Consider the following 18,776-nt stretch of genomic DNA (forward strand, 5'->3'; position numbering starts at 1 on the left):
AAACAACATCTCAAATACTACGCTTCGTTGGGCTTGTGGTCTAAATATATTCTTCGTAGCTCCTTAACTAAGTAAGACTTTTCTTCCCTAAGAACCTTTTTATTTTCAATGTACTTTTTTTTTGTAGGGGCTTTAATAAAGACGTTTAAGCGTCGCTAATCTCCCTGGTCAAGCATCCTAAAATAACCGACAAAACTCATTTCGTAGGCATACTAGACTTAAGACTTCTGTTGCTCAACGACCCCCTTCAGTTGAAATTTAAGAGGATTGTCAACAAAAAAAAACAAAAAAAATTCACGCAGTGAAGGCTGCAATATAAAAACTCGATCTCTCCCCGATACGAGAATAGTAACAAAAAAGCTGTCAGAACATAAAAAGAGCTCAAAATATCAAACAAAAGGGCAAATTAATACCAGTATCCCGGATAATAACCAGTAACGTGCCATATTTCTTAAGGTGAGCTTAAACCTTTCATCAAACAATTTATTTGATATTTTTGCTACAAATTTCATACTGTCTCTATGATCTAAACAAACCGCAAATAAGCTAAAGGTGAAAATAAAGAATGTCAAGATTGGATCGATTAGTTGTTTTATTAGAAACGGGATCCACTCCATTCATAAGGAATACAGCGGCTGACCAATTGTCGGATTTGGCTAAAGGACATCCAGAGGACACAATTAATCTTCTTGGACGGATTTATCCATATTTAAAATCAAATAAGTGGGAGACTAGGATAGCGGCTGCGAGAGCCTTTGGTGGTATTGTGAACCACTCTGAAGTATGGGACCCGAATTCAGAAGATACAATCAAGAAAGAAGATTTAAGGGATTCCATTATCAAGAAGGACGAAGAGGTGAAGATCAAAATTGAGCAAGACGAGGAATTGAAAAAGCTTGATGACAGTCATTCTTATTTCCTCAACTTTGACTCATTCGATTTGCATGAAGTATTGAAAAGCTCTACAAAGTTACTAGCAGCGGGAGATGATACTATTGTTGATTACGATGAGAATTCAATGATTGGCAAAATTAAGAAACAAAAACAATTCAAGCCTGAGGAACCTCTGGATGAAGAGACTCCTGAACCTATGAAAGGTGAAACTCCAGATGTGAAGCAGGAACTACCAGTTAACGACATAACGACCACTACTGGACCACCTGAGGTTGCTAGGGCAACTTCAAGTGCAAGATTAAAGGCTATGCAAAAGCGAAGAGCAAAGGTTAGTGCAAGGGCCGGAGCTAATAGAATAGCACCGGTAGATCTTTCTCAAAGCTCTATTTCACGGAAATTAGTTGAAAATGGTAAGGGGAATGATATTAAAGAGGAAGGTCCCCAATACGATATTACATCTCAACAAGGAAATCGTAAATTAGTGGTCGAGACTAAAGCTCCTGAATTAAGTCCTTTGCTCTTACAACATGCCAAGGTCTCTGGTCTCGTATGGGAATTTCAAGGAGTCTTTGAACTTTTATTAAGTGATCTTTTCGATGAGAAATGGGAGATAAGACATGGTTCAGCTTTAGGTTTACGTGAGCTCATGAAGAAGCATGGTAAGGGAGCTGGACGAGTTCGAAATAAATCTAGGGAAGAAAATGATAAGAATAATATGAATACTTTAGAGGATTTGGCCGTTAGGATATGTGCATTATTTGCATTAGATAGATTTGGTGATTACGTATCTGATACTGTCGTTGTTCCTGTTAGAGAATCTGCAGCTCAGACTTTGGCTGCCTTGTTGATTCATCTTGAGGATAATGTCGTGCTCAAGACTTTTGATTGCTTATACAATCTAGTAATGCAAAAAGATGAAGTTGTGAAACAATGGGAGGCAAAGCATGGTGGTATGCTCGGGGTACGATACTTTGTTGGAGTGAGAACTGATATTTTACTTAAAAATCCGGGCCTATTTGATAAAGTTGTTGACATGGTCTTACATGGTCTTAAAGAAAGCGATGACGATGTTCAATCAGTAGCTGCTTTAACCTTATCCCCAATCGTATCTCAGTTTATTGAGACCAAAAATGAATTAATACATACATTATTATCTGTCATATGGGATTGCTTGACGAATCTAAGAGATGACCTTTCCGCTTCTATTGGATCAGTAATGGACTTGTTAGCAAAACTTTGTACACATCAAGAAGTTATTTTGGTAATGCAAAAGGTTGCAGAAGATGATAGAACGAACTCTTTCGAAGAACTCGTCCCGAGATTATATCCTTTCTTGAGGCATTCGATTACTAATGTAAGGAAGTCTGTCCTAAAGACTATATTAGAATTTCTTTATTTGAAGGATAATAAAGAATGGATAAATTCCAAAGCATTGCGACTCATATTTCAAAACTTATTAGTCGAACAAAATAAAGATGTTCTCAATCTTTCTTTGAAAGTATACTTTAAATTGATAGAGGAAATTAATTCAAATAATGATCTGACGAATTTAGACGAAATATTCAATGAACATTTCGAAGCACTTTTATCCTTGTTAATGACCCCCATTGGATTAGCTAGACATAACTATCAAATGAATACTAACCTAATAATGAGGCCCTCAGGTCAAAGTTTAGGTGCAATCAATGATGATAAACGTGGACGTAAGAGAAAGAGCATTTCGGAACCCGATATCCCTCATGACGACTTGAAAATAAACATCGATGCTCCTATATTTAATGGGGATGTTATGCTTGTTGGATACGACACGTTCATTAACAATAGAACTTTTGCATCCATAGCATTTGGAAAAACAATCTCATTTTTGACTGACGATGATCTCTTATCCAATATTTTCAATTTAATTTTAAAGAATTTAAAATCCCTTCATTTTACGGCAAGGCTTTTTAGTTCTATGATTATAGAAGAATATTCGAATTCTTTACGAGAACGAAGTCTACCAATTCCCGAGAGTGCAGTTAATTGCTTTTCAGGAGCATTAATGGAGTTGTTGTTGCAACATGATGAATGTGTATACTATCGTGAATTAGTCCCCATTGTGAAATCTGTAAGAACGACCTGCTTGCAGTTCTTCGAAGTTTTCGTTTCTGAAGGTAAATTGCCTATCAACAAAGTCCCCCAACTTCCCGTTGTTGTAAGGGGAGACTCAGAAGCTGGACCTGGTGCATTTGGGCTTGAAAATGCTAATCAAATTGTAACTGAAACGTATCAAAAGTTAAGTAAGAGTCTAACTTCGGTTTACAGATTATCTGCTCACAGTGCGCTAGAAGATGCTAAACACAGGGTGACAGTGGCAATCGATGAAGCGAAAGCTGCTTTGTTGAGTAGATCTATCAGTGTACTTGCTGGTTTTTCAGCTGCAATTTTGTCACTCGTTGGTATACCAAAGAAATTGAATCCTGTCATAAGATCACTCATGGATAGTATAAAACAAGAAGAGATTGACCTTTTACAAAAGAGAGCTGCAAAATCAATGGTCCACTTGATTCAGGAGTTAAGTAGTGCCGGAAAGCAGGGCGCTTTGGATAAAATTGTCAAGAACTTATGTGCTTTTTTGTGTGTGGATACATCAGAAGTTCCTGAATTCCGTCATAATATCAAATTCAAGGACAACATCTTATCTTTGAGAAAAGAAGAAGCAAAAAGCGATCCATCTGATATAGCAGCACACGAGAAAGCTGTCCATCAGGCTCGTTTAAAGCGTAATGGTGCTGCTAGTGCTTTACTGGAACTATTGAGAGTTTATAAGGGTGATCTCTTCGAAAAGATTCCAAAATTAAAAGATATAATGCTAGAGCCCTTGAAACAATTGAATAATATTGATGAGAATGACGAAGCAAAGGGTCAAAGCGTTATCGATGCTTTGGGAGTCTTGAGGTCATTATTGCCTGAACTTGATGATAGTCATTATCCTACTATTGTTGATCAATTTCCCTTGTTGCATTGGGGTTTTGTTTCCGAATTTTCAGTTTTTAGATATGCGACTGCAAAATGCTTTGCAACTATCTGTTCTGTGATTCCGAGTAAAGGGTTTGTTTATTTGATAAAGTCGGTCCTTCCTTTGTTGAACAATGCAGGTGAAGTTAGGGAGAGACAAGGTGCAATTGAAACAATCTATCATATATGTAGCACAATGGGCTCTGATATTTTGCCATATATTGTGTTCTTGATTGTTCCAGTTTTAGGTCGCATGAGTGATTCGGATCCTGATGTACGAATAATCGCTACTACGACGTTTGCTTCTATCATTAAACTTGTACCCTTGGAAGCAGGTATATCAGACCCGGAAGATATGCCAAAAGAAATATTAGGTGATAGAGATAGAGAAAGAGAATTTATCCAGCAAATGATGGATCCAACAAAAATCAAACCATTTGCATTACCTGTTAGCATCAAAGCAACTTTACGAAAGTATCAACAAGAAGGTGTTAACTGGTTGGCATTCTTAAACAAGTATCACTTGCATGGTATTTTGTGTGACGATATGGGACTTGGCAAGACTCTACAAACGATATGCATCGTTTCATCTGACCATTACATCAGATCTGAGAAGTTCAAGGAAACAAATTCTGTTGAATTTACACGTTTGCCATCATTAGTGATTTGCCCTCCATCTTTAACTGGTCACTGGGAGCAGGAGCTAGATCAGTATGCTCCATTTATGAAAGTTGTCGTTTATGCTGGTGGACCGTCTGCAAGATCATTCCTTCGTCCACAAATAAAAGATGCCGATGTTGTTGTTACATCTTACGATGTATCTAGAAATGACGTTGAAATTCTATCCTCCTATGATTTTAATTATTGCATTTTAGATGAGGGACATATCATTAAGAATGCTGCTTCTAAATTGACTAAATCTGTGAAAAGAATAAAGTCTAAGCATAGGTTAATATTATCAGGAACGCCTATCCAGAACAATGTTCTAGAACTTTGGTCATTGTTTGATTTCTTGATGCCAGGATTTTTAGGAACAGAAAGAGTTTTCCAAGACAAATTCGCAAAACCCATTGCAGCTAGCAGAAATAGTAAGACATCTTCAAAAGAACAGGAAGCAGGGGCCTTGGCACTAGAGTCGTTGCATAAGCAAGTATTGCCTTTTATGCTAAGAAGACTTAAAGAAGATGTCCTCTCAGATTTACCTCCCAAGATTATTCAAGATTACTATTGTCAACTCAGTGACCTTCAATTGCAGCTTTACAAGGATTTCGCTAACAAGCAAAAGTCAACTGTTCTGGAAGAAGTGAAGAACAGTGAAGGTAAGAAACATGTTTTCCAGGCCTTGCAATATATGAGAAAGTTGTGTAATCATCCTGCTTTAGTCGTTTCTCCTAACCATCCAGGTTTTGCCAAAGTATCTAAATTTTTGCAATCTAGAAACTTAGGATTGAAGGATATTGAGAATGCCCCGAAATTGCAATCCTTGAGAACACTTTTATTGGAATGTGGGATCGGAGTCGATGACAGTGATTACTCATCCAAAAGGAAGCAATCTTTTTCTCCCGAAAGCGTCATTTCGGATCATAGAGCATTGATATTTTGTCAGTTGAAAGATATGTTGGACATCGTTGAAAATGATTTGTTGAAGAGATATTTACCTTCAGTAACCTATATGCGTTTGGATGGAAGTACTGATCCTCGTGAAAGGCAGAACATTGTCAGGAAGTTTAACGAGGATCCATCAATTGATGTTTTGTTACTAACAACTAAAGTTGGTGGTCTCGGACTTAACTTGACGGGCGCAGATACAGTCATTTTCGTTGAACATGACTGGAATCCTATGAATGATTTGCAGGCAATGGACCGTGCTCATAGATTAGGGCAGAAAAAAGTTGTTAATGTTTATAGATTAATCACGAAAGATACTTTGGAAGAAAAGATTATGGGTTTGCAAAAGTTCAAGATGAATATTGCTTCTACAATCGTCAATCAACAAAATGCTGGTTTATCTTCTATGGACACTAATCAACTTTTGGATTTATTTGATGTGAATGATACAGCTACAGCTGCCACTAATACAACCAAAGAAGAAGAGAAGGAGAACCAGCCCAACAATAATCAAGTTCCAGGCGACGTCACCGGAGGTCTAACTGGTAAGGCTGCCGGTGCTGTTGGTGAATTGGCTGATTTATGGGATGAATCACAGTATGAGGATGAATATAATCTTGATGCTTTCATCAAAACACTTAAATGAAGCAATCATGTATAACGTTGACATGTATATATTTATTGTACTAAAAGTTCTATATGACAGATATAAGCGCACATTCTCTTAGAATTTTTTTTTTTTTTTAAAGCAAAAGTTTAATGAGCTTTTATTAGACCCAAGTTCATGAAACTTTAGCACAAATAGCCTTTTATTGAGTCTGAAGGTGATCCTTAACTGATTTTTCACCTAAAATGAAGAAAGACGGTGTTTTAGACTTGGGAAAAGAAGCGGAAGAATCATTTCCTTATTTGGCATCCGATGAGAAGTCTGCAACTGCAAGAAATGCTGAAAAGCTAGTATACACGGGTGAATCAAAGCCCCAGACTAAGAAATGGGTGCATTTCGTAGCAGGAGGCTTTGGTGGGATGGTCGGTGCCATTGTCACCTGCCCTTTAGATGTTGTCAAGACTAGATTACAATCTGACGTTTATCATTCTATGTATAACAAAACTCCAAAGTCATCGAATTATGTCATTAAAGCACTTCAGCATTTCAAAGAAACAGGGACAGTTATAAGAAACCTTTACGTCAACGAAGGTACGAGGGCCCTTTTTAGAGGTTTAGGCCCAAATTTAGTTGGTGTCATTCCTGCAAGATCGATTAATTTTTTTACTTACGGCGCAACCAAGGAATTTGTATCCAACAACTTCAATCATGGTCATGAGGCAACATGGATTCATTTAGTGTCAGGTATCAGTGCCGGATTTGTTACTTCCACCGCTACTAATCCTATTTGGTTAATCAAGACGAGATTACAGTTGGATAAATCAAAGGGAAGACACTATAGAAGTTCCTGGGATTGTTTAAAACATATAGTAAAAGCAGAGGGTATATTGGGATTATACAAGGGTCTCAGTGCATCATATTTAGGAGGAGTAGAGTCTACATTACAATGGGTCTTGTATGAGCAAATGAAATCCTTTATTAATAGAAGGTCTTTAGAGACATTTGGAGCTGATTCTACAAGGAAGAAGACCACAAAAGACCATGTATTCGAGTGGTCTGCCCGCTCAGGTGCAGCAGGTGCAGCCAAATTCATTGCTTCTTTAATTACTTATCCGCATGAGGTTGTTAGAACAAGGTTGAGACAAGCACCTTTAGAATCAACTGGTAAACCAAAATATACTGGACTTATTCAATGCTTCAAACTTGTGATCAAAGAAGAGGGCCTCGCAAGCATGTACGGTGGTTTAACACCTCATCTTTTAAGAACCGTACCTAACTCAATAATAATGTTTGGTACGTGGGAAATCGTTGTTAGATTATTGTCTTAAACTTACCATCTTCATTATCATGTAAATAATCATCACCTCATGCAAAAGTTGTTGCTCATATTTTGTACATATGTACTATATTCATGTCTATAGCTGTCAATCATTAAATTATTTCAACCGACCTTTCTTTTCTTGTTTTGTACGCCAGGAGCATTACTAGGAGTCTGTTTCTTTGAAACCTTTATGGTATCCTCGTAAGTAGGTTTTTCAGTATTTTGGACCATCTTATAAAACTTAGGTGGATCTCCTTCGGGAAGGACGACTCCTAGCTCATCGATTAGCGGATCTATTTTATAACCTTCTTTTACCTTCAAAGGCTTTGTTAGATTGGGCAATGGTCTAAGCAAATCTGATAAGTGATTGGGTACTTTTCCTAAAGGATTTAATTCAGGATTAAAATATATCGATTGTCTTCCCCAGAGCTTTCTCTTTTCCTGTAACGATTTCTTCTCTTCTTGTTCAACTTTCTTTAAGAATGGCTCCACGATCTCTTTATGCATATTATGTTCAATAATAAACTCCCAATCAGATTTCAAATTCTTAAGGTATTTCTTTTGAGCTTCTGAGTCATCTCCATTAGCTTCTAATCTTTGAATTTGTCTGTATAGCCGTACTGGGTCTACCTTTGATAATTTGTCATTCTTGAATTGAAATTTCTGTCTCTCTTGGACCTTTTGCTGTCGCCTCTTCTCGTTCTTTCTAACATCATCAGCCAAGCTCCAATTTCGCCTGATCATGTTATATTATATTATCGTGATATAGAAACTAAAGAAATTCTTCAATATCTCGAATAAAAATATAAATGTAAAATTTGTATATTTATATAATCATTTACTAGACTTCGTCACAACTAGATATGAATCGAGCAGGCTCATCAAATCATGCGCAGAATACGAATATAGACTCATCCCAGGTCCCAGTGGAAGTTTTGGAATCGCTCAGAAATAAGTTGAATCAAGTCCATTTGTCGTTGAGAAAATTATCTGATCAGGTCAATCATAGTAGATACAACAACAAAAACAGCTTGCCAAATCATGTTCCGTTTCAAGTTTTAATCACCCAATTGCATTCCATCAGTTCAATCCTAGATAATACAGGAGAAGTGCTAAAAAGAACTAATGTCTATCCGTTACCGTCGTTTCCTACAACTCAACAGGAAGGACTCGTCACTACATTGTTGAGAAAAAAACTACTTCCGGAAGTGGAAGATTGGTTAGATAGAGCCATTGAGGAAAGCGAAAAGGGAGGTGTAAGCATACAAAAAGACGATGAGTTCTCTCAGTGGTGTGCTTCGACAGTTCAGGAACTTAGAGATGAATTTCAATTTTATGGATTCCACACTGCTGAAGAATTGGATTATTTAGAGACAGAAGAAGGAAAGAAAGAAACGCATGAAGCTAATGAGAAAGAAAGACAGAGGGAGGAACTAGAATCTAGTATTACGGGGAATAAGCGACCACTTCATCCTAATCAAGTCTTGAAATTCATGTATCGAGGCGTTTTAAAGTAATATATATATGTACATATATTTATCCCTTTCATTAGTCAGTTTAAGCTGACTTATTGCTCTGGCACAGCTTCGTAATAATAGGCACCATAAAAGTATAGTATTGCAAAGATAAAAAATGCTATGGCTCCCCCGAATGTAACATTTCTCATGGAAATTTTCTTTGCTAACAACTTACCACCAATACAAGCAGCTGCAGAACATATCGTATGCCCAACAACAGCTCCGAAGATGACAAACCAGTAGTCAGATCCAGCTGCCATCGCTATCGTAGCAATTTGAGATCTGTCGCCCCACTCACCCAAAAATGTCATTACAAATACTTGAATCCAGATAGGAGAAAAAATGAACGATGCTAGGTTAGTTAACTGTTCGCCTAAAGTATTATACCATGGCTTCGAAACTTTGGGAGTAAAAGCACTGCCAGTCTCTTGATCTTCTAAGTTCGTATTTAAATTAGCACATGCAATTTCTTCCTCCACTTCAGCCAATTCATCTTCGACTCCTGTTCCTTTAGGCATCCCCAATCCCTCAACACATAATTTAACTCCAAATATAACGAATAATATCGAGGCCAAGAATTGAGTGAGTCTCTGTGATATCAAACTTGGCAACGTATGTCCAACTATGCCTGATAAAATTGTCATGACACCTAATGATGCCACCGCAGAAGAAAATACAACCCATCTTGAGTTTCTCATAGCCATTAATGCAGCGATCAAGAATGTTTTGTCGCCAATCTCTGACACTAAAATCATAGATATGGACATTAAAAAAGAGTTGTAGTTTGAAGGTCCTTCTTCATTTGTTTCGGTGACTTTTTGAGGCTCCGACGGCTTACTCAAGGGGGAAGAACTACCATCTAAATCATCAATTGGGTTTACATCTATCTTCTTGTCTTCTGGTGTCAGTTCCCCTTTTGGGTCCATTAAGTCCTTCGCGAGTGCATCTTCCGATTGCTCCACTTCTGATTGAACGAAAGCACTTGCAAAGGCAAAAAAGACACCAATAGAGATAACCTTATTCAACTTCATCCTTATATAGTGTCTTTATATCTCACAAGAACCAGAAATAGAGTTTTTCAAAAAAAAAGTTGGTCCTTGTCGATTATGGAGCCGTTTTACAGAAAAAAGTTCGGAAAAATATTGATGGGGGTCAGCTGTACTCCGAACTAGATATTAAGAAGATCCTTAAGACTATAGAAATGCAATCTTACATGTACAGATCAAGCAAAGTTGTTTATCAAGTTATATAGTTAAGAAATGCAAGAGACATGATATTTTATTATGAAGTCAGGAACATTATTGCCAATTTAAAATAGCTTACTCTAGAGTCCGGTCGACAAAAAAAATAATTCCAAAGGATCAGATTAATGATGCGGGGCAGGCATCGGGTTATCGATAACTTTACCATCTTTAATCCTACCGCTATCAGTCCAGCCTCCCAAGCCTACTGGTTGCTTGCTTTGGTACTCATTCATTCTCTCAACCATGAGTGGTCTGAATGATTTGATAAGGCCTTGCACAGGCCAAGCAGCTGCATCACCAAGTGCACAAATAGTGTGGGCTTCGATTTCTTTAGTTAATTCGAAGATCATGTCGATTTCTCTTTCGGTTGCTTGACCCTTGACAAATCTTTCCATCATCTTCGCCAACCAAGTAGTACCTTCACGACATGGTGTACATTGTCCACAAGATTCATGCTTGTAGAATGCAGAGAATCTTTGAATGGCCCTGATCATATCAGTTGATTTATCCATGACAATCACAGCAGCGGTACCCAAACCAGACCCAACGTCTCTCAAAGCATCGTAGTCCATAAGGATGTTGTCACAAGTGCTCTTAGGTAAAACCGGGACAGAAGAACCCCCAGGGATAATACCTAACAAGTTATCCCAGCCGCCCCTGACACCACCACAGTGCTTTTCGATTAATTCTCTCAAAGGTATCGACATCTCTTCTTCGACCGAACATGGCTCGTTCACATGACCCGAAATACAAAACAACTTAGTTCCCGAGTTTCTCTCGCGACCAAAGGAATTGAACCAGTCACCGCCTCTCCTCATGATAGTTGGCGCAACTGCAACAGTTTCGACATTTGTTACAGTCGATGGCCTACCAAATAACCCAACACCTGCTGGGAATGGTGGCTTTAATCTTGGCTTTCCCGCCTTTCCTTCCAAAGACTCGATCAAAGCTGTTTCTTCACCACAAATGTAGGCACCCATTCCACGGTGTATATAGACATCAAAGTCGTAGCCTGAGCCACATGCATTTTTACCAAGTAACCCAGCTTTATAGGCTTCATTGATAGCCCCTTGTAAGATCACGGCCTCGTTATAAAACTCACCTCTTACATAGATGTATGCTGCAGTGGCATTCATGGCTCTTCCTACCACCAAACAACCTTCAACCAACTTGTGGGGGTCTTTTCTCATAATTTCTCTATCTTTACATGTACCAGGCTCTCCTTCATCAGCGTTAACAACTAAGTATCTTGGACCATTATTCTTTTCCCAATTTGGAGGATTCATGAAAGACCACTTAAGGCCGGAAGGGAATCCAGCACCACCTCTTCCTCTCAAACCAGATTTCTTAGCCTCATCAATGATCCATTTGTCTCCCTTCAAGAGTATCTCCTTAGTTTTATGCCAATCCCCCATTTTCTGAGCTGATTTCAAGTCATGGCCATATGTATCATAAAGATTTTGAAAGATACGATCCTGATCCTTCAAGCCCCCATGAACTCTATTAGCATTCGCAGCTGGGTCAGCGCTGGTAGCCAATCCTCGCTGTAATGTCCGTTTCTGTAACCTCAAACTACGAAGCATCTTCGAATCTACGTATTTCGATCGGTGATACAATCTTTCAAGAAGCTTGTTAGTTTTATTTTCAAGGTCGTTTTTGTGATGTCTTTTGGTAATTGCATTTCAAGTCCTGTAATTGGGCATTTTTTGACTTTCCTAATTTGGCATTGCACGAAATCATAGTTAGCAGCCAAGGATGGTTCCAGGAGCATATCCTTATAGTACTCTTCACCAAGAGGTGAGCTAAACACCATATGTCATGTCCACATCACCATCACAGAACTTTTCCTTTTAGATAGCTTTTGATGGTGTGGGAGTATATAACTATAGTGTCTAATAGCAGCTACATATAGAGTATGTAGTCTACTATAGAACATGCAGTTGATTTTACACTCTTGTTTCAGTGGACTTAGAATCTGCTCCGGCTACTCGATCTTAAAATCTAAGAGTAATAATTGGCATAATGGTTCTCTTATTTTATGATTTTTCGCTAAATTGACCATAATCTGCAACAAAAGCAAACGAGTAAGGGTGCAAGGTAAGCTCAATGTTAGCTTCATAATTTCACCCTTTCATTGTTTCAGGGTGTCGAATTACTAGTAAGAGCAAAGAAACAGTAACAGATTAACAAAACGCAATAAATTAACTTTCTATGGACTTCAGCATCTTTGCATAGAGAACACTTCTTATGGTTTAGAATAAGTATAAGGACCTGCGCTCGCTTTGATATGAATCTCTTCAAACAGGAATGCATATCTATTGGTATGGTGGCAGTTAAATTGGGCTATAAATAGAAATGCTTCAAAATACTTTAAAATGCTCTAGCGTCAGACAAAAAGCATACTTGCGCCACAGACTATAGTTTCAACGACTTTGCTCTCAAATTAACTCACTGCAACAACAAACAATATGAACTAACTAGAGCATCATAGGTACCCTCTATACTTCTCGAGGTTTCAGGAGCTAAGAGACTCACAATTCAAATTGGTTATCCCATTTAGATCTTGATACCAATTTCGCATTAATATGAGATCAATTTTCAAGTAGAAGGCTTGAACAAATTTATTAATCACTGTCATGATTAATAAATTTGTCTTATTTCCTGTCTTATTAGCATCTATAGCCCTTTACTACTATGTCATATTATATCAAGATGCAGATTATAATGAATGGCCATCTATAGGGTTCGGGAATTTGATATCAAAAAACGAAAACCTGTCTTTACCAAAATGGAGCTCTCACTTGAAGAGACATTCACCAAAGCTTGCATCAAATAGTTACATGGACTACAGTTTTCCATTCAAAAATAGAACTCAGATAGGGGCCGAAAATGCAACGATAGTTATGCTTGTTCGAAACTCTGAATTGAAAGGTGCCCTTGAATCAATAAGATCATTGGAGGATAGATTCAATAAGGACTATAGATATCCTTGGGTTTTTCTCAACGAAGTTCCATTTGAAGAGGAATTTATAGAACAGACCTCTTTAATGGTCAGTGGAGAAACATATTATGAGTTAGTCCCAGAGGAGGATTGGGAACCGCCATCTTTTATCGACGAACGCAAACTTCAAGAGGGCCTCAAGAAAGCGTCTGATGATGGTATTGTTTATGGTGGGCTGAGATCATATCGAAACATGTGCCATTTCAACTCTGGTTACTTTTATAAACAGAAAAGACTTCTCAACTATGAGTGGTATTTTAGGGTCGAACCTGATGTTCAATATATGTGTGATTTCCAATACGATCCCTTTACTCTTCTCCGGAGTAACGATAAGTTATATGGTTTCGTTATTGCTATTCATGAATATGGAAATACAATACCAACATTGTGGGATACGGTTGAAGACTTTATGGTCAAATATCCTGAATTCCTACACCCTAACAATGCAATCAAGTTTATCACATCTAATGAAACTACCATTACATACGGATTCGACTTTGGAACTCTATCTCCGAACTATAATCTTTGCCATTTTTGGTCTAATTTTGAGGTAGGAAACTTAAACTTTTTCAGAAGTAAAGCTTACAATACATTTTTTGACCACTTAGACAAAGCGGGTGGATTTTATTACGAAAGATGGGGCGACGCCCCAGTACATACAATTGCACTCAGTCTTTTGATTGATAAAAACAAAATTCACCATTTCGAAGACATTGGGTACTATCATCCTCCCCATATGTGTTGTCCAGCCTCACTTGATGTAATCGCTGCGAAAAGATGTGTTTGTAAAGCATATGGTCCAGACGGTAAAATTCTTGACGAACCCGTGGATGAAACTCCTTTCAGCTGTCTCTCTCGCTGGTGGAGGTATGGTTCGGGCAAAAACTTTCTCAATGAAATAGATTTGACTTATAATTAGCTAGCATATATTCATAATAGAACTATTGCACTTTCACTTATATTTATGTATTGGTGTTGGGATCTAGTAATTTTTTCTAATATCGCATTGATAGCTCATCTCAAAATTTTCAATAGTATGAGTTTTCAAAAGAACGATTGAAATTATTCTGCTAAATGGGTGATCGAAGAAAGGAAAAGGATCAAAAATTGGGTGGAATGTCAAAAGGATCAGCCGTCGCATCAGAGACATCTGGTTCCCTTAAAGCCAAAGGGGGTGAGAAAAAACTGAAAAAGATGAACAAAGTAAACCCAAGGGACAAGGATAATGAATATCTGAGCGAGACATTGTCCAAAAAAGAGCAGAGAAAACTCAAGAAATTACAAAAGAAGCCTGATGTGAATTTGAAGGTCGATTCAGAAGATGAATCGGATGAAGAGCAGGGTCCTGATTTGGAGAAGCTTGCTGCTAGTGATAATGAAAGCGATCTTGAAAGCGATTCAGATTCGGAAGAAGAGTCCGACTCAGATGATCAAGACGAAGAATTAGAAGAAGAGGAGGAAGAGGACGATGTTCCACTTTCTGATGTAGAAATAGATTCTGATGCAGATATCGTGCCCCATACGAAATTGACCATTGATAATAAAGCTGCATTGAGAGAATCCTTGGCTAGGATTGAATTGCCATGGTCAAAGCACTCATTTCAAGAGCACCAGTCTGTTGTCAGCTCTGAGAAAACAGAGTCCCAAATCAAAGACATTTACGACGATACTGAGAGAGAACTCGCATTTTATAAACAGGGACTTGATGCCGTCACCCAAGCTAGAATTTCTCTTTTGAAGCTCAAAGTCCCTTTATCACGGCCGTTAGACTATTTTGCAGAGATGATCAAAAGTGACGAGCATATGGACAAATTAAAGAGCAAATTATTAATGGAAGCCGCCGATAAAAAAGCTTCAGAACATGCTAAAAAACAACGGCACTTGAAAAAGTTTGGTAAACAAGTTCAAGTAGCTACATTACAAGAAAGAGCAAAGCAGAAAAGAGAAGCATTGGATAAAATCAAATCTTTGAAAAAGAAGAGAGGTGCCAACGAAATGAGTAATGACGATGAATTTCAAATTGCATTAGAAGAAGCAACTCGTGCAGAATCCAGCAATGATAGAAGCAACAAAAGATCAAAGCCTAATCCTAAAAGACTCGCAAAGGATTCCAAATTTGGTTATGGTGGAAAAAAAAGAGGTTCACGTTCTAACGATGCCAAATCATCGGCCGATATAAGTGAATTTTCTGCAAAAAAAATGAAAGGAAAACTGTCTAGACCTGGTAAGAGCAAGCGTTCAAGAAGACACTAATTCATATAGCTTGATAGTAAGTTCGTAGATTTGATAACTTGAGTCACTAAAAATATAGATATCGTCGTATACGAGGATCGTTCCGCGCATCTAAGAAACGCATATTTGAAAATTTCCAACTTTAATGTTCGCTATAATATTATTGCAAACATTGGATGATATAAACTGAATAGAGTAATTTATAACATTAACATGAGTAAAGTGGAAGCTAAGGAAAAGTTCATTCTGGTGTTCGACCTGCTAGTCGATGAGTTGAAGGATACTTTGAAATCTTACAAGATGCCTCAGGAAGCGCTCGATTGGTTCGTGAAGAATTTAAACTATAACACTCCTGGGGGCAAATTGAACAGAGGATTATCCGTCATAGACACATATTGTATCTTAACTGGGAAATCTGCAAACGATTTATCTGAGGTGCAATATAAGAAGGTAGCACTTTTGGGTTGGTGTATTGAATTGTTACAAGCTTATTTTTTGGTCGCAGATGATATTATGGACCAGTCCAAAACAAGAAGGGGGCACGCATGTTGGTACTTAGTTGATGGTGTTGGAAACATTGCAATTAATGATTCTTTCATGTTGGAAGGAGCGATCTACGTGTTGTTGAAGAAACATTTCAGGAACGATTCATATTACGTTGATATATTAGATTTGTTTCATGAAGTTACTTTCCAAACTGAATTAGGTCAATTATTGGATCTAGTAACTGCCGATGAGGAGCACGTTGATTTAGATAAGTTTTCATTGGAGAAGCATTCATTCATAGTTAGATTTAAAACAGCGTATTACTCTTTCTACTTGCCAGTTGCATTGGCTATGTATATGAGTGGAATTAGTGATGAGAAAGATTTGAAGCAAGTTCAAGATATTTTGATTCCGTTGGGAGAGTATTTCCAAGTCCAGGATGATTACTTAGACTGTTATGGCACACCTGAACAAATCGGAAAAATTGGAACTGATATTAAAGACAACAAGTGTTCATGGCTTGTCAATCAAGCACTCATAAAAGCCAATAAAGAGCAGCGTAAGTTATTAGAAGAAAATTACGGTAAAAAGGATGACGAGTCAGAACAAAGAGTTAAGGATTTATTCAACGATTTGAAACTTGACGAAGTATATCATAAATACGAGGAGATGGTAGTTAGTGGCTTAAAAGAGCAGATCAGCAAGATAGACGAATCAAGAGGCTTGAAAAAGGAGGTCATAACGACTTTCTTGGAGAAGGTTTATAAAAGGTCTAAATAAAATTCTCTAGAATATACAATCTTAAACCTTTAATAAATTTTTTTATTCTTTTATATAATAATAGATGACTAATTAAAGTTTTCACTTCAGATTTAAATCTCTTAAAGTGATATGAAGAATTGTAGCACAAATGTGCTCAATTAAACATTGACTCTTTCCAATTCTTCTCTGCCACTTTTCGTGTACAAATATTCATTATAGTCTCTTGCTTTGACCCAAACGTTCCAAACAATCACAGCGGGAACAATGACGTAGAGAGCCTGATTCTTAGTTCTTCTGAAAGTGTTAAAGAATGCGTTGTATAAAGCATCCTTCATGGGTCTAGTTGCATAAGGAGAGACTGTGTATATGTTTACATATTTTTGTTTTGGGGAACCGATGTGACCCCACCATCCCATATAAGTCTTTGCACTAATACCTCCCATTTCTATCTTTTTTCTATGGTTTATAGATCAGTAGAAACTCAGTTCTGGTGAATAGTAGTTAGAAGTATAAAATAAAGACTAACGTAAATGCTTTTGAGTCGCACTCATTGGATGAAGTCAAAAGTACTATATTTACGCGCGGTCCAATAAAAATAGATAGCCCTAAGCGTAATTTACAGCATAGATTGGATCGGGAGTCATATTGACTACTAAACAGCTTGACGCCTAAAGACAAGACAATCCTCCTACATGGCTGAATATACCTCTGATTACAGTGATGTATTAAATGTACACAATAAGAGGAAAAGTTAGATCCATAAAAAAAGTTTTTCCTTCTGTACAGCTAAATATTTCCGTATGTGGCAGGGTGGTTGAAATTTTTTGACTATATGCTTCTATCTCATTTAGGCTTGAGCTGCGGCCAAACGCTTTTGAGCTGCCAATCTTCCCCTCTGCCTTGTGTTCAATCTGACCTTCTTGTCTTCAGCACTTTTCTCAACATTCTCACCTTCTTCAGTCACAATAAGCTCAATGTGAGAAGGAGATGACTGGTAAGCATTAATTCTACCATGTGCTCTGTAAGTTCTTCTTCTTTGCTTTGGAGCCTGGTTGACTTGGATGTGAGAAATCTTCAATTTGCTGGTATCTAAGCCTTTAGCTTCGGCATTAGCCAGAGCATTAGTCAACAAGTCCTTAATAAAGTTGACTGACTTTGCTGGCCATCTAGCCTTGGTGACACCGAACTCCTTACCTTGAGCAGTACGTCCAATAGAGGAGTTGAAACGGCGAAATGGGATAGCTCTTTGGTGATCCAATACCTGGTCCAAGTATTTCTGAGCTTTCTCCACGTCCCATCCATTGATAGCCTGTGCGGTTTCCCTGGTATTCTTGAATGAAACTCTCAAGTATGATCCACGAGCCGAAGCTGACTTAGCTGGGTTTGCTGATGTAGCACCGTAACGAACCATTTTCTTTTATCTGTTACTTCAAGAAACTATTGACTTCGTAATAAATGAAATAAAAGTTTCAATTGAAGAAAATTTCACCTTGGTTCTCGGTGCGCCTAGAGTGGCTTCTACTTACTCAAGACGAGAGAAATCTCGTGACTTACGTTAAAAAAAAAAAAGATTTGCTAAACTGGATCACAAAACCAATACAGCACAAAAACGACCAAAACTCAAGGGCACTAGCCCTTTCGTTCGAGTAGTTGCAAAATATGCGAGTTGCTATCATCAATTTCAGTTACATGAACGGAAACATGATGCGCGAAGAATATTGAACAAGAAGGGTTAAAATACTTGACACCATCCCTTGGTGAACTTAAGGTACCAGCAAACATCATCATGCTACAACTAGTCGATATAATTTTAGCGAGAGACCGGTTTAGTATTTGATAACATGTAGTTTCGTGGTAGCGTATTGTTAATCTAAGCGAGAAGACTATCAGACTACATAAGGCAAGCCAAACACTGAAGATGTGCACTAAGAGACAATATAAGAAGATTGAATTTGAAGCTGGCGATATTGGTTTAAGCTTCTGTTAACCTGAGACTGTCGGCTAACCTATTTCAGGCTATGCACTGCATCGTGAATGATGTAGGCGATCTATGGAGAATTGTAGTATTTAAAACTTACACATTTCATATCTGTGGAGTAGAACGAGT

General features: G+C 37.8%; 12 protein-coding genes across 12 annotated transcripts; 6 read left to right on the forward strand and 6 right to left on the reverse strand.

Annotated features, from left to right (window-relative positions):
• Positions 1-565: 565 nt before the first annotated feature.
• Positions 566-6,145, forward strand: PRCAT00004553001 (DNA-binding ATPase; the record flags this gene model as incomplete). Its single annotated transcript, XM_062954556.1, has 1 exon — positions 566-6,145. The coding sequence occupies one exon, from the start codon at positions 566-568 to the stop codon at positions 6,143-6,145; it is 5,580 nt and encodes a 1,859-aa protein (XP_062811247.1).
• Positions 6,146-6,351: 206 nt separating this feature from the next.
• Positions 6,352-7,434, forward strand: RIM2 (Rim2p; the record flags this gene model as incomplete). Its single annotated transcript, XM_062954557.1, has 1 exon — positions 6,352-7,434. The coding sequence occupies one exon, from the start codon at positions 6,352-6,354 to the stop codon at positions 7,432-7,434; it is 1,083 nt and encodes a 360-aa protein (XP_062811248.1).
• Positions 7,435-7,547: 113 nt separating this feature from the next.
• Positions 7,548-8,171, reverse strand: PRCAT00004555001 (uncharacterized protein; the record flags this gene model as incomplete). The annotated part of the gene is made up of 1 exon (XM_062954558.1): positions 7,548-8,171. One exon carries the CDS (start codon positions 8,169-8,171, stop codon positions 7,548-7,550), a length of 624 nt encoding a protein of 207 aa, XP_062811249.1.
• A 119-nt stretch (positions 8,172-8,290) lies between these two features.
• On the forward strand, positions 8,291-8,944 carry MED8 (Med8p; the record flags this gene model as incomplete). Its single annotated transcript, XM_062954559.1, has 1 exon — positions 8,291-8,944. The coding sequence occupies one exon, from the start codon at positions 8,291-8,293 to the stop codon at positions 8,942-8,944; it is 654 nt and encodes a 217-aa protein (XP_062811250.1).
• A 50-nt stretch (positions 8,945-8,994) lies between these two features.
• Positions 8,995-9,975, reverse strand: GDT1 (putative ribosome biosynthesis protein; the record flags this gene model as incomplete). The annotated part of the gene is made up of 1 exon (XM_062954560.1): positions 8,995-9,975. One exon carries the CDS (start codon positions 9,973-9,975, stop codon positions 8,995-8,997), a length of 981 nt encoding a protein of 326 aa, XP_062811251.1.
• Positions 9,976-10,310: 335 nt separating this feature from the next.
• Positions 10,311-11,771, reverse strand: NDH51 (Ndh51p; the record flags this gene model as incomplete). Its single annotated transcript, XM_062954561.1, has 1 exon — positions 10,311-11,771. The coding sequence occupies one exon, from the start codon at positions 11,769-11,771 to the stop codon at positions 10,311-10,313; it is 1,461 nt and encodes a 486-aa protein (XP_062811252.1).
• Positions 11,772-11,779: 8 nt separating this feature from the next.
• Positions 11,780-12,001, reverse strand: PRCAT00004559001 (uncharacterized protein; the record flags this gene model as incomplete). Its single annotated transcript, XM_062954562.1, has 1 exon — positions 11,780-12,001. The coding sequence occupies one exon, from the start codon at positions 11,999-12,001 to the stop codon at positions 11,780-11,782; it is 222 nt and encodes a 73-aa protein (XP_062811253.1).
• Positions 12,002-12,824: 823 nt separating this feature from the next.
• Positions 12,825-14,108, forward strand: KTR2 (mannosyltransferase; the record flags this gene model as incomplete). The annotated part of the gene is made up of 1 exon (XM_062954563.1): positions 12,825-14,108. One exon carries the CDS (start codon positions 12,825-12,827, stop codon positions 14,106-14,108), a length of 1,284 nt encoding a protein of 427 aa, XP_062811254.1.
• Positions 14,109-14,263: 155 nt separating this feature from the next.
• Positions 14,264-15,442, forward strand: PRCAT00004561001 (uncharacterized protein; the record flags this gene model as incomplete). The annotated part of the gene is made up of 1 exon (XM_062954564.1): positions 14,264-15,442. One exon carries the CDS (start codon positions 14,264-14,266, stop codon positions 15,440-15,442), a length of 1,179 nt encoding a protein of 392 aa, XP_062811255.1.
• Positions 15,443-15,634: 192 nt separating this feature from the next.
• On the forward strand, positions 15,635-16,687 carry ERG20 (bifunctional (2E,6E)-farnesyl diphosphate synthase/dimethylallyltranstransferase; the record flags this gene model as incomplete). Its single annotated transcript, XM_062954567.1, has 1 exon — positions 15,635-16,687. The coding sequence occupies one exon, from the start codon at positions 15,635-15,637 to the stop codon at positions 16,685-16,687; it is 1,053 nt and encodes a 350-aa protein (XP_062811256.1).
• A 140-nt stretch (positions 16,688-16,827) lies between these two features.
• On the reverse strand, positions 16,828-17,112 carry QCR8 (ubiquinol--cytochrome-c reductase subunit 8; the record flags this gene model as incomplete). Its single annotated transcript, XM_062954568.1, has 1 exon — positions 16,828-17,112. One exon carries the CDS (start codon positions 17,110-17,112, stop codon positions 16,828-16,830), a length of 285 nt encoding a protein of 94 aa, XP_062811257.1.
• Positions 17,113-17,516: 404 nt separating this feature from the next.
• RPL17B (60S ribosomal protein uL22) lies at positions 17,517-18,080 on the reverse strand (the record flags this gene model as incomplete). The annotated part of the gene is made up of 1 exon (XM_062954569.1): positions 17,517-18,080. The coding sequence occupies one exon, from the start codon at positions 18,078-18,080 to the stop codon at positions 17,517-17,519; it is 564 nt and encodes a 187-aa protein (XP_062811258.1).
• Positions 18,081-18,776: the final 696 nt, after the last annotated feature.

This window comes from Priceomyces carsonii (assembly GCF_900007245.1).
Source record: "Priceomyces carsonii strain CBS4050 genome assembly, scaffold: Debaryomyces_carsonii_scaffold_5, whole genome shotgun sequence".
Lineage (NCBI taxonomy): Eukaryota > Fungi > Ascomycota > Pichiomycetes > Serinales > Debaryomycetaceae > Priceomyces > Priceomyces carsonii.